The sequence below is a fragment of the Kogia breviceps genome, chromosome 9, assembly GCF_026419965.1.
Source record: "Kogia breviceps isolate mKogBre1 chromosome 9, mKogBre1 haplotype 1, whole genome shotgun sequence".
NCBI lineage: Eukaryota > Metazoa > Chordata > Mammalia > Artiodactyla > Physeteridae > Kogia > Kogia breviceps.
In genome coordinates this window covers 46,378,365-46,402,951 of record NC_081318.1, presented here as the reverse complement: position 1 = coordinate 46,402,951, position 24,587 = coordinate 46,378,365, and the positions used below count along the sequence as shown (strand labels likewise).

Sequence of the window (24,587 nt, the reverse complement as noted above, 5' to 3'; positions counted from 1 at the left end):
GATTATGAAATTTTCGCATGGAGTTTTGTTGGCTGCCTCTAACAAATTTGGTCTTATTTGTTGTTTTTCTCCCCCACCACCCCAAAGGATTTCGGCTGTCTGCTTTTTATCATGTTGTCTTGATCTGCAATAACTATATGGATATGTGCTTGTACTTGCTAAATATTTTAATTTTGCATATTTGGCTGCTTGAATTTTAAGTAATTTCTTTGGGTGATGCAAATTAAGAGCTTGAGGCTATAAGTAAAATAACAATTTACAGAAATCTTTAGTTTATAAATGTATGTTCCTTATCTACTGTATTGAAATATATAGATTTCACATTTTGCAAAAATTAAATTTACAATTCAGTTTCTCAGTTGCACACATTTCAAGTGCTATTTTCAGGCCATATGTGTCTAGTAGCTACTGTTTTGGACGACACAGATAAAAGATTATTTCTGTCATCATAGAAAGTTCTATTGGACAGGGCTGTTTTCCTGTGTCATAGAAGGAAGTAAGCGGTAAAGTGTGAGCTCATTTCTGATACCAGTTTTTATAGCAGTTTAATAACTCCAGAAGATAAAGCATATGACCAGTGTTAAGCATACTTCCTCTAAATAGGTAGCCATCCTCACCTTTAATATTTCAAACCTAATATTGCCTAAAACAGTTTGCTTCTGTATTTATACTCTTAAAGTGAAATTATTTTGTAGCAAATTCATGAAGTTGTAGAAAGGCCAAAGACTTACCCTAAATTTGAATCCTGACCCTAGAATGTACTAGTTTAGTAACTTCTGGTAAGTTACTTAATTTATTTGAGCCTCAGTTTCTTTATCTGTAAAATGGAGGTAACCTTAGGTAACCTCATAGGATTAATAAAAGACTTAAGTACGTCTAAAGGCATGTAACAAAGTGGACATTTATAGAGTACTTTAAAATATAGAATGAAGCCAAAATGTTTAAAAGTTAATTAGGCAGTATCGTTTGTATGGAGTTATTCCCAGTCTGGCAATTATAATAGGTCTCAGAAATGGCTGAGTCAAGAGCATCCTATAGAAGTTTCTGTTGGCCATGGGATTATTTATGACATTTTATGCAACTGCAACAACTAGAATAACCAGAATGGGGAGAAGAGGAAAGAGAAAAATGACCAACTTTGTTTTTCAAGAAGTCCATAAAGGTTTTTCTGATAATAATGATAAAAACTAATATTTTGGGGCTTCCCTGGTGGCGCAGTGGTTGAGAGTCCGCCTGCCGATGCAGGGGATATGGGTTCGTGTCCCGGTCCGGGAGGATCCCACATGCCACAGAGCGGCTGGGCCTGTGAGCCATGGCCGCTGAGCCTGCGCGTCCGGAGCCTGTGCTCCGCAACGGGAGAGGCCGCAGGGGTGAGAGGCCCGCGTACTGCCAAAAAAAAAAAAAAAAAACAAAGAAAAAACAAAAAAAACCTAATATTTTGTATATGTTTTTATAACATGAATTTTTACACAAGAGTCTATAAAATTTCATCTCTATAATATTTTGAATACCTTTATTGATGCTAGTATTAAAGAAGAGTAAAAGGAAACTCAAGGTGACCAACATTTTGGAGGTTATGTACCTAACTAATAGTGAGAATGGAAATTCATATATCATTTGCAGCTTTAAATCTTATGCTCTTTCTACTTCAGCGTGCTCTTTTCTTGATGGCAGTTGTTTTCTGAAGCAGGTGTATATTTCAGAATCTCTAGGGATGGGGCCCAGGTATATGTTTTTTTGTTTTGTTTCTCTGTTGAGCAGAATACATACCAAAGTGATTCTGGTGCCTACTTCTTGATAAAATCATTGTTCTATTCCAGGTTTAATTCTTCTTTTCCTGTATCAGTACCTCTAAATTAATGCATAGACCATGTGAATAAATCAAAGAATTAGACTGATAAGGAATACACGGATTCCAGTTGTTAGGTGGGACATCAACAACACTTTTGAAAAAGCAACACAAGTTTAGTTTCCTGTTCACAGTCTTGAGTATCTCTCCACTAATCAGTGCTTGTGGAGAGAGGGAATTCCATACTAGCCAACCATGGTAGTTAAATCTATTTGTGTTCCCTTCTCTGCTTTTCTCATAGTAATTTTGGCTAGTTAGTAGTCTACGCTTAAGGTATTCTAGTCCTAAAACATTGACTCCTTATTGCCTGAGATGGTTTCTTTATGAATGTTTTCAATTGATTAGCTAAAGACTTTTGTGTGTGTGTGTGTTGTACGTGGGCCTCTCACCGTCGTGGCCTCTCCTGTTGCGGAGCACAGGCTCTGGACGCACAGGCCCAGCGGTCATGGCTCACGGGCCCAGCCGCTCCGCGACATGCGGGATCCACCTGGAACCAGGGCACGAACCCGCGCCCCCTGCATCGGCAGGCAGACTCCCAACCACTGCGCCACCAAGGAAGCTTAGCTAAAGACTTTTAATAATCTTTTCCCAGCTGTCTTAAAGATGCTTCAGTGTCCTGGATTTAGTGGTATTTCTAGGCCCTATTTAACTCTGCATGTATCTCATAACGAAGCTGAAAATTTCCCTTTGAAAGGAAGTACAATGTCACAATGGGGTAGGAGAGGGGCATACTCTAGAAAACCTGCAGTCAAAAATCACGTTGCAGGGGCTTCCCTGGTGGCGCAGTGGTTGAGAATCCGCCTGCCGATGCAGGGCACACGGGTTCGTGCCCTGATCCGGGAAGATCCCACATGCCGCGGAGCGGCTGGGCCCGTGAGCCATGGCCGCTGAGCCTGCGCGTCCGGAGCCTGCTCTGCAATGGGAGAGGCCACAACAGTGAGAGGCCCGCGTACCGAAAAAAAAAAAAAAAAAATCACGTTGCATAGTAACTTTTCAAAAATGAAAAATACCTTCAAACATACAAAGACAGATTCTATTGGAAATAAGACTTTCAAATTTCAAAATTAAGCATTTGCAACTTGGGGCAGTAACTGTTGAGAACTGTCTTTTAACTCAGAGTTGCTTATCAAAATGCAGTTGATGTTAACTTTTAATTTTCTAAGCAGAGATCATTTTATTAGAAACTGTTTACATTGGATATTGGGCTGCTTCTGCACTGAAATTAATGTGTTTTGAATGTTCTTATATATATGTGTGTGTGTGTATATATATATATATATATATATACACACACACATATATATATGTATGTGTATATAACATAGAAAATACAGTTCTGCATATTTTTTATTACTTGGGCTTTAGGACCTTCTGATTAAAATGACTGACATTAAATATGTCATTCTAGATTAAACTAAAAAGAATTTTTAAAATTACTACCTGCAAAGCATATCATATTCTTAAAATATATATTATTCTGTTAATTATATGCAGATTGGATTTGTCTTTGTTGTACTGTAAATAAATTTTCTTATAAACAGGATAACCAAGGCCTTTTAAGATATTAAAATTTTCCCAACTCAAAGATTTTTAAAACCTATTGTAATAAAGAAATGAGAGTTGGTAGTTATAGGTCAGCATAAAAGCATTGTAAGACACATTTCTGTGAACAATGAATTCAGAAGGTTTTACTTCGTGGATTTCTACCTATTTTTATTTTGTGTTGAGAATCTGTTACATAGATTTATATGGCAAAAATGTGGCAATACTTTTTATTTTTTAAAAGCTGGTCTATCTAATTTATGTTAATAGAGATTTTTTGGTTCCTTTATACTTAAATCTAGATGCATTGTTACTGTATTCCAAAAGGTAGAAAATTGGATACCCTAGTCCATCAATTCTAAGACACACTTCTTTTTATAAGTTTTAACAACTCTGAAAAATGAGACGCATCTTAAAATTGATTTGTGTCATAGTTTAACGGAAGCATTTTTTTCTTGGTGAAATATAAAACTCATGGTGCATCTTATAATTATTGATGTCTTAGGCTTGATAAAAAGTGATGGTTAATTTTTTGAAGTTAGTTGTGGGCCTTAGATTTATGTTATGATGTGGTATATCTTTGTGGTGAAAAAAATCTAAGTGGTGAGAACATACCACAAAAAATTCCAGGGCTTCCCTGGTGGCGCAGTGGTTGAGAATCCGCCTGCCGATGCAGGAGACACGGGTTCGTGCCCTGGTCCGGGAAGATCCCACATGCCGCGGAGCAGCTAAGCCCGTGAGCCATGGCCGCTGGGCCTGCGCGTCCGGAGCCTGTGCTCCGCAACGGGAGAGGCCACAACAGTGAGAGGCCCGCATACCGAAAAAAAAAAAAAAAAAATTCCATATTATTTGGAATTATACCTGTACTATGATCTTTTAGTGTTTCCTTCAGATCTTTTCCTCTTTTTTTCATTGCTATCATTCTAGTGTTAAATAATAAAACTAAAAAATTTGGTAACAAGTTTGATGTCCTTTATTCAAGGGAAAAACAGTCCATAGATTGGGGGACTACAGTGCCTAATAAGCACCTCTCCAGGGCATTTTGGGCAAGAGTGAGTTTTATGGGGCCTCAGAATAGGCACTGTGAAAACAGGACATGATTGGCTAGGAGGCTGGGGGTTTCCTTTAAGGCTAGCAGGTTCTATTTTCTAGGGCAAGGTAGGCTAGCTAAAGCTGAGTTGGAGGATTGTGATTGGTGTTGGGTTTCCTTGAGAGTGAGGTATTTTCTGTAGTGCAGGCTGACTTAGGTATAGGTTTGGGACGTGGTTAGAGCCACTGAGATGACTTCCATTTTGTGGGTTCCAATATACCAGTTAACTTTAACACTAGTTAGGTGCTTTACATTAAACTGGTTCCCTATCTGTGGAAAGCTATCCAGAACAGTAAGAGGAAAATGGAGATCAAGAGAAGGAGGAAAGACTTGGGGTTGCAGGTGGGGTGGGGGTTGTGGTTGGGACCTCCAGGGTCAAGAAAAGAAAAATGGGGAGAGGACTCTTGAGGGAGAGTGTTAATAAGCATCATTTTCCATTTACCCAGTTCCACTTGCCCAAAAATCTTCTTCTGGTTAAGTCTTTGATGTGATATATTAGCTTGTGAGCTACCCAATAGTTAGCTAAAATTACTTCAGCCATTTTCCCTAGATTCTGAAAGCATAAGCCTTCTTGCTAAGGCCTTTCCTTTTTCTGTGGAAGTTGCCCTCTTACCCCTCTAGCCTTGTGGGTAAATCATCTGCTGGTACCTTTCTGTAGACCAAATAGAGTCTGTATTTCATCTTAATGTGCTATCTCAAAATGAATAACTAAAGGGGGAACTACTTACAGATGGATTTTTCTAGAAGGAACTATTACAGATATGTGCACAATTAAATTTGTTGGTGTTTATAAGAGGTATGGGACTAGCAGATAAGTACTTAATTTTAGGAAACTTTCCTACCTTGCTCTTTGTTTAAGCATTTAGGTAGAGATTAATGCAGACTTTCCCCTTTAGCTTGTTTAGTTTTACTTCCAAAACCAGTAATTTATCTATTTGTGATATAAATTTATACTGCATGTTCCTGCTTTTGCATTTTGTTCTCTAAACTTACTAAGAATGTGTACTCTTCAACAGTTTTAATGGGATGTTTTAGTTATTCCTCATTTAAAAAGAGTCACAGTATGTCCGGCTAATATACTCTATTTTAGGCAAGATCCTTTTAAAATTAAAATTTAACATTAATAAAATACAATTTAAATTTTCAGTGTAAAACATAAATTGAGAGAACCCTTTTTTTTTTTCGAAAGGAATTTTTGCTTTTTAAAGGGTTTCACCATAGGAATATTTTAAACAAAGTGATTAAAATACCCTGCAAGTTAGTCTAATTGGTGCCTGGAGTAGACTTGGCATTGTCATGGGAAAGGATTAAGACCTAAATATAGTACAGTTATTAAAATTGGGAAATGTAATGTTAAAAAGAAAAAAAAAGGATTAAGAAGAATTGTTGAGCCTAATGCCTGAAATCCTCAAGTTTCCAAAAATCCCTTTCAGAATCTACACAAAAGCTTTGATTTACCTTTGTATTTTCTTGAATTAAGCAGATTTTTTAAAAGTCATATATTCAGGATTTCTTTAACTTATGCAATTTTGTTACTTTAGAATTTTAAGAATTACAATAGTATTTCCATGTCTTTTCTGCCATGTTATACTCTATACACTTTTTTGAACTAGCTTGGGCACCAAATTAATATTGATTAGTAGGATAAGGACAATAAATTCCAAATTCCAAATAACTGGCTTAATGATTAAGTTTTATAGCAAAGTCATTTGCAAGTTGGAGGATTCCATACTGTTCTTAGTTACTGACTGCAACGCCTCAATGAAATCTAAATGGAAATGAGAGACACTGTCCATAAGTAAAGGTAAACATTATTCACTGATTTGTGAATAGCATTTCAAGTATAGGTGCTGAGTTTTATGTATTTTTGACAAAATATGCCAGTCACCACTCTTTATAAATTAGCATTCACATAATTCTTTCAGTTTTATTGTCCTAAACTCATTTTCTTTTTTCTCAGAGGATGTGCTGAGTAAAGATGCTGGGGAATGTGCAATATGCCTTGAAGAATTGCAGCAGGGAGATACTATAGCACGACTGCCTTGTCTATGCATATATCATAAAGGGTAAGTTTATTTTTATGTTAACCAAATTGATATTAGACTAAAAGACCTTTCTCAAGCTTCACACTTTTGTAGTTAGGGCTGAAAAGATTTCTTCTTCATTGAAACTCCCTTTCCCCATTTCTTAAAAAACAATAGCCTTACTGTTGGTAGGAGTGTAAATTGATATAGCCACTATGGAGAACAGTGTGGAGCTTCCTTAAGAAACTAAAAATAGAACTACCCTATGACCCAGCAATCCCACTACTGGGCATATACCCTGAGAAAACCATAATTCAGTGAGAGTCATGTACCACAATGTTCATTGCAGCACTATTTACAATAGCCAGGACATGGAAGCAACCTAAGTGTCCATCGACAGATGAATGGATAAAGAAGATGTGGCACATATATACAATGGAATATTACTCAGCCATAAAAAGAAACGAAATTGAGTTATTTGTAGTGAGGTGGATGGACCTAGAGACTGTCATACAGAGTGAAGTAAGTCAGAAAGAGAAAAACAAATACTGTATGCTAACACAAATATATGGAATCTAAAAAAAAAAAGGTTCTGAAGAACCTAGGGGAAGGACAGGAATAAAGACGCAGGCATAGAGAATGGACTTGAGGACACAGGGAGGGGGAAGGGTAAGCTGGGACGAAATGAGAGAGTGACATGGACATATATACACTACCAAATGTAAAATAGATAGCTAGTGGGAAGCAGCCACATAGCACAGAGAGATCAGCTTGGTGCTCTGTGTCCACCTAGAGGGGTGGGATAGGGAGGGTGAGAGGGAGACAGAAGAGGGAGGAGATATGGGGATATATATATATACACGTATGGCTGGTTTGCTTTGTCATACAGCAGAAGCTGACACACCATTGTGAAGCAATTTTACTCCAGTAAAGATACTGAAAAAAAATAAGGCCTTCTTTTTCCTGCTAGTACTAAAACTTAAGGCCATACTGTTTGCATCCCAAAGGCTACCATTTGTTAAGCATTTACTGTGACCCAGGTGTTTTCCATAGCTTCTTGAATAGGTTATCTTATATAAGCCTTGTAACAATCTCATTGTACAGCTGAAGAAGGAAATAAGCTGGGGGACCATAGGCAATCTCTCCAAGGTCGCATAGCTGGTAATAAATGGAAGAACTGAGATTCTAGCCATGTCTGTTTGACTCCAGAGCCCATCTGGTTTCTCATAAAGTGTTCTTGGTTTCAGGAAAAATTTGATTTAAGATGATTTAAGGTAACCTACAAAAAAAAATAGAAAACTATAACTTTAAAAGCAATAAAAGAAATAATGTGGGGCTTCCCTGATGGCACAGTGGTTGGGAGTCCGCCTGCCGATGCGGGGGACACGGGTTCACACCCCGGTCCAGGAAGATCCCACATGCCATGGAGCGGCTGGGCCAGTGAGCCATGGCCGCTGAGCCTGCGCGTCCGGAGCCTGTGCTCCGCAACGGGAGAGACCACAACAGTGAGAGGCCCACATACTGCAAAAAAAAAAAAAAAAGCCTCAAGCCAAACCTTCTGCACTGATAGTTATCCCTGCAAAAAAACCAAAAAAACAAAAAAGGAAAGAAAAAATAATAATGTGCAATTTTATTTAAAAGCAGGGCATGGGGGTTGGGAAAAACATAGAGAAAATAATAAATAGTACCAAAACAAAGAGGCAAAAATAAATCCAATATCAGTAATTATAATAAATTCAAATAGATCAAAGTAACCAGTTGAAAACAAATCAAAAGATTGGGATATGCTGTTGATGAACAACACGCTTAAACATAAGGGATATAGAAAAATATGGATGTAAAGGGATAGTAAGCTATATCCAGGCAAATATTAACTAAAGTAAAACTGACAAAGCTAAATTAATATTGGACAAAATTAACTTTATTGCAGCAAGTATTATTAATATTTTATGATGATAAAAGTATATAAAATTCAATTCTTCGTGTACCAAAGAACACAGTCTCAAAATATTTGTAGAACTGTCAGAAAAAATTGACAAATCCATCATGATAATGGGAAATTTCAACACACTTCTCACTGAATCAAGCAGACATACACAAAATTAGTTAAGACCTAGAAATATTGAGCAATACAGTTAACAGATTTGATCTAATGGATGTGTATATGTATATCTGTACCCAGCAATTAGAGAGTGCATTTTCTTTTCAAGTACGTATGAAGTATTGTAGAAATTGATCATGTACTAGACCATAAGACAAGTCTTAACAAACCACAAAATGTTGGTACTATACAGAAAGCTGTTCTCTGAGCTCAGTTTGATGTCAGTGACAAAAGGTAAATATTCTGGGATCAAAGAAGTCTTAAGGGAACTTAGAAAATACTCTGAACTGAATGATAGTGAAAACCAAGGCTTGTGTTAAAAGAAAGACTGAAAGGGACTCGCCTGGTGGTGCAGTGGTTAAGAATCCTCCTGCCAATGCAGGGGACACGGGTTTGATCCCTGGTCCGGGAGGGTCCCACATGCCATGGAGCAGCTTAGTCCGTGCGCCACAACCACTGAGCCTGCGCACCTAGAGCCCATGCTCCGCAACAAGAGAAGCCACCCCAGTAAGCCCACTCACTGCAACGAAGAGTAGCCCACGCTTGCTGCAACTGGAGAAAGCCCGTGCGCAGCAACAAAGACCCTATGCAGCCAAAAATAAATAAATAAATAAATTAAAAATATTATTTAAAAGACTGAAAATCAGTAATCCAAGTTCTTACTGAAATTTGAAAATTGGTAACAAACACAAAACAATAAAGATCAGAGAAGAAAAGAATTGAATGAAAAAATTACACACTAGAGACTGACAAAGTCAAAAGTTGGTTCTTTGAAAAGAATAATGAAATAGATTAGCCTCTGGCAAGATTGTCTCTAGAAGGAAAAAATAAACAGTATAGGAATGAAAAGGAACACATAACTCTAGATATGGCAGAAATTAAAAATGCTTGGAAAATTCTGTGAAAATTTTTATACTTTTCAAGTAAAAAATTTAAACAAAACAGGCAGTTTCATGAAAATATAATATTGTCCAAAATGACACAAAAGGAAATAGGAAACCTGAATAGACTAATAACTATCATAAGTAGTTATTAAGACTAACCCTGAAAAACCACAAATATTTTTTTAAAAACCAAACCCCAAACCTAAAAACAGGCCACGACAACAGTTTGACAGCAAATTTACCAGATATCCAAAGAATACCATGTTAACAGTTGTAAATTCCCCCCAAAAGTAGAAGATGATAGAAGGTTCTCCCACTTATTTTATGAGAATAATATAAACTTGATAACCCAAATCAGACAAGGACAGGATAAGAAAGAAATTAAAAGGAACTCTCATTTATGAATATAAATGCAAAATCCAGAAACATACTAGCAAAACAAATTTGTCAATATAGATAGAAAATAATGCCTTTCAACCAAACTGGATTTATGCTACAAATGCAAAGATACATGGTTAGAAAATTTATGTATATAAGTTACCACATTAACAGAGGAAGAGGACCATATTAATAAATTCTATATTATTAATAATTTAAAATCAAAAGCAAAGAATAAATATTAGATAATATATTAAAATTAATAAGAATTTAGCTGGGTTGCCAGATATGAGCTCAACATATGAAAACCAGCTGCATTCATACCTCAGTACAAAAAATATATATAACTATTTTAGAATAAAAACATTAACAGCAACAGAAACTACAACAGGAATAAAGCATGTTGAGAATAAATCTTAAGATATTCAGGACTTTAAAACTTTATTGAAAGATATTATAGAAGGTTTAAAATAAATACAGGTACCTTTTTGTGTGTAGGAAAACTCAGTGTCTTAGAGATGTCACTTCACCCCAGATCTATGTAGTTATAATGCTATTCCAGTCAAATCTCTACTAGTTTTTTCATGTAACTTGACAAGTTGATTCTTAAATATTTACGGATAAAAGAACAAAGGGCCAAGAATAGTTGAGACACTCATAAAGAAGAAAGCGATGCTGGGGGCAGGGAGCTTGTCTTGTACAAACTCACTATAGGACTATTAATTAAGACAGTGTGGAAAGGATATAGGTGGGTAAGTGGGAAAGAATAGAGTCCATAAACACTCATGCATATATGGAGAGACAGCATAACATGGAGGTTAAGAGCATGGACTGTTGGGAGTCAGGATTCCTAAGGTTTGAAATAGTACCAACTTCATAGAGTTGTTCTGAGGGCTTATTATTTATTTATTTATTTATTTATTTTTGGCCGCGTCGGGCCTTAGTTGCAGTATGTGGGATCTTTCGTTGCAGGGCATGGGTTCTTCATTGTGGCGTGCCGTCTTCTCTCTAGTTGTGGTGAGCAGGTTTTCTCTCTCTGGTTGTGGCATGCGGCCTCAGTAGTTGTGATGCACAGGCTTAGTTGCCCTGCAGCATGTGGGATCTTAATTCCCTGACCAAGGATCGAACCTGTGTCCCCTGCATTGAAAGGCAGATTCTTTACCACTGGACCACCAGGGAAGTCCCTCTTCTGAGTTTTTAAATGAGTTATTTTTAGAAAGTTCTGGCACGTAATAGGTGCTATATAAGGTTTGTTTAACATGAATAAATGGAAAAATTGGTTTCCCAAGGGTGGTATTACAGTATAGTAAAGATAAGAATGAACTATACAATGAATGGCACTGGGATCAATTGATATGTTATTGATATGAAAAAATACTGTTATTGGGCTTCCCTGGTGGTGCAGTGGTTGAGAGTCTGCCTGCTGATGCAGGGAACGTGAGTTTGTGCACCCGTCTGGGAGGATCCCACATGCCGCGGAGCGGCTGGGCCCGTGAGCCATGGCCACTGAGCCTGCGCGTCCGGAGCCTGTGCTCCGCAATGGGAGAGGCTGCAACAGTAGAGGCCCATGTACCGCAAAAAAAAAAAAAAAAATACTGCTATTGATATGAAAAAATAATTGAATCCTATTTTACATTTGAAATTAGAATTCCAGATTAACTGCCCGTGGAAACTAAAATCTAAAGTGTTGGAAAGAATATAGAGAGATGTTCTTAACCTCATGGTAAGGAATTATTTGGGGGGCTAAGATAACCTCCCCATAAAAAATTAGAAGAAAAGTTGATGAATTTGACTACGTTAAAATTTAAAACTTTTGCATCATGATACTGTGAAAAAGTTAAAAAGTAGACCTCAGAGTTTTTTCATAACAACAAAATTCTGCTCTCTGAAACAGTACTCTACTTCAGCAACTTTCTGTAATGCAGTTAGCTCATTGTAATTGGTAAATGGTATAGAAGGGCAACAATATAATCACATCATACTGGTTCATATATAATATTTTTCAGCACATTAATGCTTTGCTCCATCAAATAAAAGCAAATATGGAAGCAAGCCATGGAAGAATACAGTTAACTTTAAGGATGCCCATTCACCAAGTAGTCTCACACCCAATTCATTTAGGCTCTGGGATTTATTTTGGAAGTGCCTGCTTACTTCATAGTTTCTCAAATTTTGTGCTTTGGCTTTTGTCTCCGTAACTCAACAGTATCAATCCTTCCTTAATCCTCTTTATATCAAGCTAACCTCACACTTTTTAAAAAAAAATCCTATATTTACAGAGGTATTTTATTTGTTTGGAAGGAACGCAGCTTTGTTCCGGTTACAGGGTTGTATTATTTGAGTGGTCTGCCTTTAACCTGTTTTTTTTCTCTCATAAACCCTGTTTTTTTAGTGAATAGTTTTGTAGAAAGCAAGGTTCATCAAAAATGTGTATATTATGTTACAGCTGAAATATCTGGATAATAACTTCTTACAAGTCTATAAGGAAAAGACAAATCAAAATAGAAAAATTGGCAAAAGTTGTTGACAGTTCATAAAAATGAGCCATAAGTGTCCAGTAAGCATACAAATGTGTCTGCTCTACAAATCCTACAACTCAGTAATTCCACTCCTAGGTATATACTCTGGAGGGATTTTTGATCTTATGCTCCAGGACAGTGCTGCTACTACTACTTAGTGTGCAGGTACAGGGTGAGATCAAGGAGCTTGTACCAGAAAATAAATCAATACAGTGCTGTCTTCATTGAGAAAGCTGTGCAGTGCTTAAAAAAAAAAAAAAAAAAAAAAAAAAAGTCAATCAAAACAGTGTGTTTAGAGGACTGGTAACAAATAGCTCAAGGATTAGCACTGTGTGTACCACCCTTTGAGTAGTGCTGGCTAAGAGATGTATAAGAATGTTCATAGCATCACTGAAAGTGTCCATTGGTAAAAGAATGGATACATAAATTGCAGTGTGCTTATACGATGGAACACTATACACAGTGAAATGTAAAAACCAGAGCCTTATTTATTAACAATTGCGAACCTCAAATTGACTGAAAAAAAGCCACTAGAAAAAAGCATACCTTATAGTAGTATTCAAATAAAATTTAAAACATGGAAACAGTACTATACATTGTTTTGGAATATGCATATATATAGTTTTAGTGTAAGAAAATGCCTAAAAAAGTAAAGCACCAAAATCAGGAGAGTGATTTTCTGCTGGATTTTGGAGAAAGGAATATAATATTTTAAATAACGTGGGTTGATAGCAATTTATGTAAGAAGGACCTGGGATTTTAAATGGTTTCTTTGTCTAGATGAGCCAAAATCATATGATTGTAAAATAAGAAGTACCCATTTTAGATCACAGAGGTGTGTACTATTCAGATGTATTGGGAATTGTTAACACATCTGGAGTATTTTGTTCATTTCTCAGTACTTTGTTGTAAGAGGTATTCTGGTAGACCAGAGGATGTCTAGAGCCAAGGGAGTTGAATAGAGAGCAGGCTGAATGAAAACAGTGTCATAAGCCAAATTGGGCATGTTTATTTAGACAGCAAAAGTCTTAATGACAACAGAAATTGTTTTAGATATTGAAAGAATGTCATATGGTTGAGATGTTTTACCTTCTTTCCTTTTAAATTTATCCATCATTTTTACCTATCAAACCAACCTGTCAGGATATGAGGTTGGATAAATATTAATTTTACCCTTCAACGTATTAGCCAAGCCTTCTAGCTTTGTGGCATATGCAAATTTGCAGTGTGTCAACAGTGAGAATGTTGAACAGTTTAAAATCTGCTTGGGTAACTTCCTAGCTGTTGAGCAAGTTACTTAACCTTCTAAGGCCTTGAGTTTATCATTAGAATTTTCTGCAGTGATGGAAATGTTATATATCTGTGCTATCTAGTAGAGTAGCCACTAGCCATGTGGCTGTTGAGCACTTGAAATGTGGCTAGTGTGGCTGAGGAAGTGCATTTTTCTTTTATTTAATTTTAATTAATTTAAATTTAAATAGCCATATGTGGCTTGTGGCTTACTGCACTGGAAAGTGCAGATCTATAATGATAATTATATATGCACCCTAATATTTAACTTCCTATAAAATCATGAAATAGTTTATAAATACAAATGGATGATGGTATATTTATTTGTATATGTATATGTATTGCAGGAAAGAAGGGATAGAATTAAATTAAGTTTTCAATACTCACATCACATAAATATGGTCTTTTAAAATGTAATGCAGTATTGTCAAGAATTAAAGCTTAAAAGTTTGATCTATGGCATGAACTGGTTGACATTTGCATAAATGAACAACTAGTTTGAAGAGAGAAATATCTGTCCAGATTTGTCCTTTAATTTTGAATATTGGTAAAGTGCTAGTTCTTTAGGTTCTCTTTTGGGAATGGTTGTTCTGTTTAAACTTTAAAGTACTTTATAGCATAATTTTGCAAAGATTCATTTCCCTAACTGCTTAGAATAATCAGAATGTAATAAACATATTCTTATCTTTTATTTCTATATGCCAAATATGGTCATTAAAATATTGAATTTTTTTCCAGAGATATATTAATGTCAAGGAGTAAGCTTTTTTATTATGACTATTATGATATAAATAATTAAACATAAGTGTTTCAATTTTTCTGTTTTTTTTCTTTTCTAGCTGTATAGATGAATGGTTTGAAGTAAATAGATCTTGCCCTGAGCACCCTTCAGATTAAGCATCAGCTTCCTGTTTTATAGGTAATTCTCCCTTTTTCTGTTTTAATTGCTTTTTAAACTGTTACCTGAGTTATACATTCTCAACCACCGTTTTTATTCACTCATTTATTAGTTAAGGGGTGTGTGTGTGTGTGTGTGTGTGTGTGTGTGTGTGTGTGTGTGTTCCAGACCTTGTATTAGGCTATTGTATAAAAAACTCACATTAAAAGATACATAAAAACAACTTTCTTGATTTCCCGAAGAAAGTCATATATTAAGTAAACTCTACATTTTTGGTACTTTAAAGCAATTTAGCTTATTTAATTTTAGTTTAATACTTTAAAAAACCCCATGAAGTAAATAGCATGACCCCATTTTACCAATGAGAAACCTGAGGGTCAGAGTAATTAAGTTCTATGACATTAAGAAGCATGTTGCACCAACAGTCCAAGGACATGTAGTTAGCAACAGAATCAAATTCCATACTCTTATCCATAACTTCCCAGGTATGTTTTTAGGTAATGCAATATAATATAATTCTAATCATAATAATTAGTTAGCATTTATATTGCATTGTTATGTGCCAGGGATTGGTCCAAGCATTTTACGTCTATTTATAACTCATCTAATTGGTATAACAACCCTTTGAGCTCAGTACTCTTAACTACTCCCGTTATGCAGATGATGAGGAGATTAAGTTTTAGAGAGGATAAGAAACTTGACTTGTCAAGGTTACATAGCTAGTTCCTTAGTAGAGCTGGGAATTGAATCAAAAGATTGTGTTCTTTGCTATTTTGCTATTATTAGGTAGGAACAGTTTCTTCAGAAAGTTGCATTTGTATTCATTCATTCAATTTAATCTTTCACTTCTGTATCCTACCTATACAGTAGACAAATAAAAGGAATTAAATTTTAAACCAAATACAGAATTTGTTTTCCACTATTGATGTAGCTTATTCATGATTCTGCATTTTCTGAAAATGTTTAGCAAATTGAAAGGAAAACCTCACTTGAGTATTGCTATTTTTCATACTCCATCATTTAGCTTTGAAAAAATAGCTAACTTAATTGCTATCTTCATGTATATGAAAAGCTTTTTATCTTTATCATTTCAAAAATGATATGAAACATTGTGTTTTACATGAAGGCAGAATATTTTAGCCAATCTTGGAATTGTTTTGGAAGGAGTTAGAACCTCTGTGTTCAGAGACTCAAGATAGTCACAGACAGCAATCTTTCCTCAATGTCTAAGATTGGAGGCCTTAGACATTTCTGGCCTCAGAAATCTGAACCAATGGAATCTTTCTCTATGGGTCTTGAAGAGTCATTTCTGGGAATGTGTAGACATGGAATATCTCAACTCGTTCACGTTTTTGCTTTTGTTCTGACTGCCCTTATTTGTCAAATGATAAATTCTTCCTATCCCTTTTGCTGTCCTAGATTAAAAGTGTATGGGTTTGGGTGGGAGGGAGTCTCAAGAGGGAGGGGATATATGTATACATATAGCTGATTCACTTTGTTGTACAGCAGAAACTAACACAACATTGTAAAGCAATTATACTCCAATAAAAATGTAAAATAAAATGTGTGGGTTTGAAGAGGATTCAGTGTTGTTGAAACTTTTTTTTTTAAGGCAACATGTAAGGTAGCACTTCTGATACTCTTCAGCATACGAATTTAGTAGTCAGCCCAAAACAGAGATACATGAATATCTAAGGTCTTGATTAGTTAGGAAATTGTTCACTATTTGTAATTCGAGGTTTTTAGTTACTTGGAGAGGGCTTAGTAAATTGTGTGTGTTTGTGTGTGTGTGTTTTCTGTAGTTTGGTGTAGTCTTTATTGTGGAAGGGGAACGACTGTTATTTAGTGGCTATTTTTTGTTTTGTTTTGTTTTGTCTGTTACGCGGGCCTCTCACTGCTGTAGGCTCTCCCGTTGGGGAGCACAGGCTCCGGATGCGCAGGCTCAGCGGCCATGGCTCACGGGCCTAGCCGCTCCAAGGCATGTGGGATCTTCCCGGACTGGGGCACGAACCCATGTCCCCTGCATCGGCAGGCGGACTCTCAACCACTGCGCCACCAGGGAAGCCCTTAGTGGCTATTTTTTGTAACTATTTTAAGCTTTAATTGATTCTTCTGTGTCCTTGATTTGTTCTTTTGCAGAAAACAAATTTTATCAGTTTTTAAAATACTAAGTAAGTGTATGAAAATTTACAGTCTAAAGCAGTGTTCATGGGGAAGTTGATGTATTTTGATTTGTATTACTATCTTGGACCATTGCTTAAACTAAATGTATCCACTTTTACACAGGTTTCCTTGTCTTTTCAAGATGCTTGAAAAACTGAGAGGATACGAAGATTTATCTCTGGAAAAGCAAAAACAAAAATGCAGGCACACTCAGCCAGAAATCTAAGTTCTGTGAGACTCAGTAATGCAGAGATGGACAATCATACAGGAAAAAAAAAAATCCTGCTGAGGAGAGGACAATTGTCACAGAACTCAGTGTACCAAACATGCATATAAAGGACACACAGGGATTTTGAAAATGCTGCACATCCCTTAATAGTCATCTACATAGGTAATACTGATGAACATTTTATATTCAGACACCAAAGTTAACTGATTTAAAAGTTGATTTACTTTTTATTAAGTTCTCTAGAGCTGCGCAACTAGTTGTTTTTAATTTGTTTTGGTTTTTAGTTTGAGGTCCCTTTATTTTCCCAAACATGATGTTCCTGCATTCATCTATTCTTAAATTGAAGACCACATAATTTACTTCTTAAAAATTAAAGTCTTGAATGTGAAACCAAGAAATGTAATCAAGCAGTAAAACATTCTCTGAATGTAGATCATGATCTCAAGTTCTTTGATTTTTTTTTTTTCCCCCCAAGAGTGGAAAATAGACTTCTACATAGGAAAGCTAAAGTATGTTAATACTTTAAATTAAAGGTTTAACATTATCAGAATGCAGTCCAAAGAGTAAAAAATCAAGTTACATAATTATATTTTAATTAACTAAATTTGGATTATCTACAGAATTGCAGTTTATTAAATATGTTGTTTCCTTTTTAAATAAAACTGCTAAACAGTTAATCAGCAATGAATCATCTTGCAGCTATGCAACTTAAAAAAAATACTAATTACCAATTTTAAGTGCTTCCAGCTACAGTAACTTTGTTTTTAACGTATTTTTGTTTGTTCTTTTCATGTAATTATTTTATTGTGCTTTGCATCTCCAGGCAGTTTTCCTACATTTGGGTAAAATGTTTAGCAGGTTGTAAACTTAATAACTTATGAAAAGGGTAAAATAAAATTTTCTTGAGTGGAACTTGGCATAATTTGAGGGACATTTTTATATACTTTTAAAAATCAGAATTTAATTGGGATGCCAGATTTATAGCAATTTGCATCTTTAATTTTCCAGATAATCTGGGGTTTAGCATTTGATAAATGATTTTTTAAAGCAAACATGAAGATTTTGTTAATTTATAATTTATTAATGTGTTATTACTGTAATTGAAAATGTTACAGAGACTTTTAAATTCAGTCTTGTTTAGAAAGAAATGTATTAAGCAAAATTATGTGAATAAATATTCCCACAAAATACATCTGAATGGTTAAAAAATACTGGAGGAGAGCTATCAGGGCTGCAACAGTGAATGTCTTTTTTAATATCAAAAATACCAATAAATAGATTTCATGTTTTCAACATAGGGAAAATATTATCAGTGAACAATTTAAGCAGTGCACTTTACTCAGTGTAATTGAGAGTTACACAGTACTGTTTCCTTATTTTAAGCTTTCTTTAATGTACTTGTGTTTGCTTTTCTGTTTATTGCTGCTATTCTTATCCTCAATTTTTTTTCTACTCTATTGCTTCTGTTTCATATTTTTTAAAAGGGCACGTACAGGAGCAACTGCTGCTACCCAGAAAAATATGTATATTATAAACAATTAAAAGAGTTTTTCATTGCTTTCAGTGTGATTCTAAGCCAGGTAATGTTTTCCCTAAAGTTATACTGTGAAATGTCTTTTGTTATGCTGCAGTTGATAGAAGAGTCCAAAACCTCCATTGTGACAACTGACAGCACAGTTTCATAGGTGCTTTTTTTAACCAGTTATGGAAAATATTCTTCCCTCAAAGAAAATATTCTTTCCTTAAATTTTTTCTGTTATCACGAAATCTTAATATGAATACACTTTAGTTCACATTTTCAATTTTGTAAACTTTTGCCCTCTCTCGCTCTCCCTCTTTCTCTCACACACACACCAAGAAAAACCTCTTAGAATGTGAATAATTTTTTTTCTACTGGTATATTGTTATGGTAAGAATTATTTTGTTGTCTTCAATTCTTAAAGGAAAAGATTTACTATAGCTGTGGTAGTTAACTATTGATATTCTCTTGGAAGTTGATTTTCTGATATAATTTACTCATTGACTTTTAAAGTTTATTGGCCTAAATTCCCTTTTCCTTCTTTATCCTGTACCGTACTCTCACAGTCGTATTCACTTAGCCTTTGTTTGTCATAAGGTTCTGTGCTGCAGCTCCTACAGTAGAAGCTCCTGTGGTTTAAGAGAAAGTTCAGTTTTTGTCAGTGTCAAGTGCTACTTAATTATTTGTCTAGACAGTATCTACTTAAATCTGTTTATAGTGATCCCTTTTTTGTTAAAATTTACAAAAGGTAGCATTTTTTTTTTTTACTTTAAATTCAGTCTCCATCAGTGACTTCCTAAAAAGAAGAATTTAGAAATTGAAAATTTTTTAAAGCCCAGATGCTCCAGTTTTAATTTAAAGTCAAAATTGCTAATCTGGAAAATATTATAAGTAATATTGTACATAATGTCACTTATAATATTTGTAAATTTATATACGGACACTGAATAGTGTAAGGACATAAAATCACGTTACATGTTTAAATGTGTAGCTGAAACTACTGACAACTGAATATTATGGAGACAAAATAAAGAATGAAACCCTAGTTATCAAGTTGGTTATAGTTTTCTAGAATCTTTGTAAATACTTGGTTTTTGTTTGTTTGTTTGTTTTTGTGGTACGCGGGCCTCTCACTGTTGTGGCCTCTCCCGCCGCGGAGCACAGGCTCCGGATGCGCAGGCCCAGCGGCCATGGCTCACGGGCCCAGCGGCCATGGCTCACGGGCCCAGCCGCTCCGTGGCATGTGGGATCCTCCCGGACCGGGGCAAGAACCCGTGTCCTCTGCATCGGCAGGCGGACTCTCAACCACTGCGCCACCAGGGAAGCCCCAATACTTGTTTTCAAATAAGATCACAGTTGGGTATATAGAAAGCAGTGTGTTCTGAAATTTCACTTCAGTGCCGCTCTTTTCTTCATAATGGGTTTATTGCCAATTTTGACTCATCTTACAGTGATCTGGCTTTTTTTCCCCCTAAATGTGTAAGAGAGTGTAAGAATGTATATGAGTACAATTATTGTCTTCTTTTGGCTCTTTCCCAGAGAAATAAACTAAGAATAGTCTTAATCTGTGGTTTTCAGATCTGGTTATAAATCAGATACAGATTGTGTTTTAAGAGCAGTGTCTAATTGAAATATAAATAATGGTTTCTATAACTCATTATTTTGTGGTAGCCAAAACAACTAAAAAAGTCATGTTGTTAACTGTTGGATACTGGGTAGGTTTTAGTTTCTTAGTGCAAGTCTTCTATTTCTTTTAAATGTTTTACAGTTATTTCAGTTTTCACCTACTAAACAGTCTACTAGAATGTAGCCCCAAAATGCCTGAGGAGCATACTTGCAGTATGTATTTCAAAAAGATTCCAGTTTAAATGAGTTAATGAAAATACCAGATTTTTTTCAAAGCTTAGTTAAGCTTGCTAAATTTGGGTTTAGTGAAGTTTAAGAACAATTGTTTAACATATTATAGCAAGTCACAGGGATATTCCTTTAAATGAAAAAAGACTGTAAGTTTAATGTAAATATTACCTAATTTTATTTACTAAAAGAGTTAAAGAAGGGAAATTTTCTAACAGTACGCTACATTTGAACAAAGCATGAAACTCTTTTAAAATTAAAGAATAATTGAACTTACCGTCTGATCGACATCCACATTATATGTTATTAATATCCAATCATCTTATGTTTTCAAAGAGAAAGTTTCCATATAAATCAGATTATTAGGAATTTTATAAAACTACATAGAGGTAAATATTGCTTTAAATATGAGTACAGTTTGTTAGTTGCAGGAAGTTTTCTAATTCATTTGGGCCATTTTCTTGCATTTTGATTTATCCTGAGGTAAACTCAGAACATATTGACAGTGGGTGGTTAAATGTGAAGTGTCCCTTGTTCTTTCTTAGATATTTTCTAAGGTAAAAAAAATTCTAGCATGCCAATATTTTGTCTTTGGCCCATTCCCCTTTGTTTCTGAAGTATGTAACTTCTAATCTTTTTCTTTGCTACAACATACTGTGAGGAACATTATGGTAGTTACATTATCTGTGTTATTGTCCACTTTCCTCTACCCAGAACTTTTCATTCTGAAACTAAATTGTTACTTGGTTTTCTTTACAGGAAATTGCTACTTGGTATACTCCTAGTAGTGATTGTTATTCGGGAACAGCTGGTAAAATTTTTTTGGTAATAACTTACCCAGACAATACTTTGAATACCATATTCTGTGAATGCTGTGCTTAAGCTAAGAAACTGGATGTTCTTTTCAAATCACAGAATTCCTGTATTATATGAATGGGAAATACCTCATCTTTTAAGTTATCTGATTCTCTATGGAAAGTAAAAGGCATCAAAGAACACCAGATATGTTAATGTTGAGTTTTATTGAAAATGCAACATTACTATACTTAGGGGAGTTGGCATATTTTCACATATTTAAGCCATCATTAATTTTAGACCAATAGCTAATAATAAGATAGATTGTTGGTTGCTTGTTTATAGAGAGGCAGAGTGGCATGGCATAAACTCACATCCCAGAAATAAATGAAATTTTTAAAAGTGATATTATAGTATCTGTTAACCAACCTTGTGCTATTTAACTCTGCCCTGGATTGTGAGGCACCTTTCAGGACCCCAAGTCTTAGAATCAGAAGTGATTAATTTCTTCCATTACTAAATTCTCATGACTTCCATTTTGATTTGGTATGCTGAGATTGATGAATACTGATGATTTATATTTATAAACTTAGAGTTCTATCACTATCCTGTTACCAGTGAATCTGGTGCCAGCATCTTGAAAAGCTTTCATTATTAGTCAGAAGCATTTTGAGCATCTATGTGCGTGTAATACAGTTAGCAGACCCTGTAGAGAGATACAAAAGAGATTTTGGAACTTGATGATGATATTGATCTGTATTATAGCAGTCCATTACATTTTATTGCTTTGCAATGATTATATGAGTTTCCTTATTTGAAAATCATGATAATGATAGATATTTAACCTCTACTGCTCTGTTCATGGTTTCCTCAACTCTTCTGTAATACTTTATAATTTCCTCTATTAGAAAATATTTTCCTGTTAAGTAAGGTATCAAAAGCATCAATCACAAGAAATATAGAAAATGTGTTAGGAACAACTTGTATTAGTATGTTCTAAACTAAAATGGAACAATTCATTATTGATATTTTAATAAATAAGACTTCCAAATGATCTTGCCAAATTATCCCATTATTTAGAAGTAGAAAATAAGAGAAGAATGTTTTCAAGGAAGTTTATCATAACCACCCTTATGCCTAGAAGTTGACAGTGCATTACGATAAAACAGAATTACCTGAATGCTGAAAGGTTACCATGAATTAACTGATGTCACAGTTTCTTTATTTTTGTATACAGAAAAAATTGAATTTTTTCAGTTCAACCCATTACCACAAAAAGTGGATCTAAAAATATTAGTTGAAATTCTGCAATAGCTTAATAAATGACTGTTTGTAGTGGTAATGGATAAAGAGGCCTTTTTACCGTAACCATTAGGAAAGATGTACTGTGAAATTTCTAATATAAAACCTATTTTGTAAATTTGTAATTGAAATATTATTGGAGAGCTATTAAGTTTTGGGGAGGGATGGTCTGCCAGTGCACAATCATAACGTTTAAAATATAGATTGTATTTTAGTAACATTCCATTATGTTTTTAAAAGGAGAGTTATTAATCTTTTGAAGCACAATTTTCATGATGGAAGTGGTATTGAATTTTGTAGCATAATGGTTAACCACACGAGTTCTGGAGCCAGACTGCCTAGTTTTGCCATCTCCTTGACATTGGACGAGATACTTCGCTGTGCCTCGCTTTCGCCTATAAAAAGAGGTAATACTTCTGCCTACCTCAGGGTTGTTGTGAGGATTAAATGGGAAAGTACGTGTATGCACCAGGCACAGAGTAAGCACTTAATAATGTTAGTAGTTTTTATAAACAATAAAAATATTTGTGCCCATCTGTGAATAAATTTTGTTATTCTCTTCATTCATGATGTGTAGGAGTAATTCATAAACCTTAACTGATATGTTGAAGAAACCTAAGTATTCCAGAGGACAGTGTGGATTCTGATCTTGCTCTTGCTGAAACCTAGAGATTTATTATTTCAGCAATTATATATTAAGCACTGCTTGTTTCTGTGGGCTGTTAGGGAGCCAAGAATACAGGAATCAAGGAAAACTGACCTCTAGGAATTTAATCTTTAGTGGGTGAAGCAAATAAGGAGTAATAAATGCCGTGATAGCCATTAGTATACACAAAGGCTGTTGTGGAGGTAATGAGAAGGGTCATTAAGCTCAGACTAGGCAAGAGAATGACTAAGTCTTTAAGAAGAAATAATCATAGCTCTAAGGAATATGGATAAAAGGAGATGTGGAGCAGGAGGCTGGGAATGGGATTCCCAGGCAGAAAGCTTAGCACATACAAGCATGGCACTCTTGGAGGGTGGCTATGTCTAGAGAGGTAAGCAGGTGACAAATCATGAAGAGATGTATGTGCCAAACTATGATTGAAGGATTTTAAGCAGGAAAAAGACAATCAGATTTACCCTTCAGGTTAGAGATGAATAGGTCTAGAGGCAGAGAGGCCTGTAGAAAATTTATAATAATTCAGGCAAGATGATGAGGGGCAAAACTAAAGCAATGACAATAGGGAAAGCAAAGATGGAAGAACTTAACTCACCTTGGTAGTCATTTTGATGTAAGGGATGACAGATAAGACCAAGACAACTCCCAGCTGTACTTTTTCCACATCTTGAAGGGTGGAATCTTTTTTTAAAAAAAATTATTTATTTATTTATTTAATTTATTTGGGGGGCTGTGTTGGGTCTTCGTTGCTGCGTGTGGGCTTTCTCTAGTTATGGTGAGTAGGGGCTACTCTTAGTTGCGGGCTTCTCATTGCGGTGGCTTCTCTTGTGAGGAGCACAGGCTCTAGGCACGTGGGCTCAGTAGTTGCGGCTCACAGGCTCCAGAGCGCAGGCTCAGTAGTTGTGGCGCATGGGCTTAGTTGCTCCATGGCATGTGGGATCTTCCCGGACCAGGGCTCGAACCCGTGTCCCCTGCATTGACAGGCAGATTCTTAACCACTGTGCCACCAGGGGAAGTCCCTAAAGGGTGGAATCTTAAGGACAGAATGTCTCTCCCTGGGAAAAGCCAATTATGCCAGAAGTATCTGCTGGAGATCTAGAGATAAAGAACAACAGTTCTAACATGAAAGAACTGTTAAATGGGAGGCAGAGCTTTGAGAGAGAAGCCAGACAGGAATTGCTTGCTGTGTGTGTATGTGTCTGTGTGTGTGTGTTAGAGTTCAAGGGGTGTCTAGACAAAAATGTGGCCAACACTGTTAGAAGTGCATGGTAAGTGGGCTACACTGAACTAGTTTAACGACGTCTGGGTTGGGTGACTTTGACTCCTCCACCACTAATCTCTCCCTTAACCTCAGATACCTGTTGGAGTAGGTCCATTTCACTAAGTAGGTTTGCTTAGTGAAATGCCAAGATGTACTCTGAAGCATTCTTTTTTTTTCTGAAGCATTCTTGAGGTTTTCTCTTTGATTCATTTGTCCCATACCCTGTCC

General features: G+C 35.6%; 1 protein-coding gene across 1 annotated transcript in view; it reads left to right on the top strand.

Annotated features, from left to right (window-relative positions):
- The window catches only part of ZNRF2 (zinc and ring finger 2), a 101,935-nt gene extending 78,973 nt beyond the window's left edge, over positions 1–22,962 (top strand). Inside the window, exons 3-5 of the mRNA XM_059074360.2 lie at positions 6,442–6,547; positions 14,517–14,596; positions 16,862–22,962. Of these exons, the coding sequence (XP_058930343.1) occupies positions 6,442–6,547; positions 14,517–14,574 (164 nt within the window). The 3' untranslated portion in view covers positions 14,575–14,596; positions 16,862–22,962. The remainder of the gene's footprint in view (positions 1–6,441; positions 6,548–14,516; positions 14,597–16,861) is intronic.
- The last annotated feature ends 1,625 nt before the right edge of the window (positions 22,963–24,587 follow it).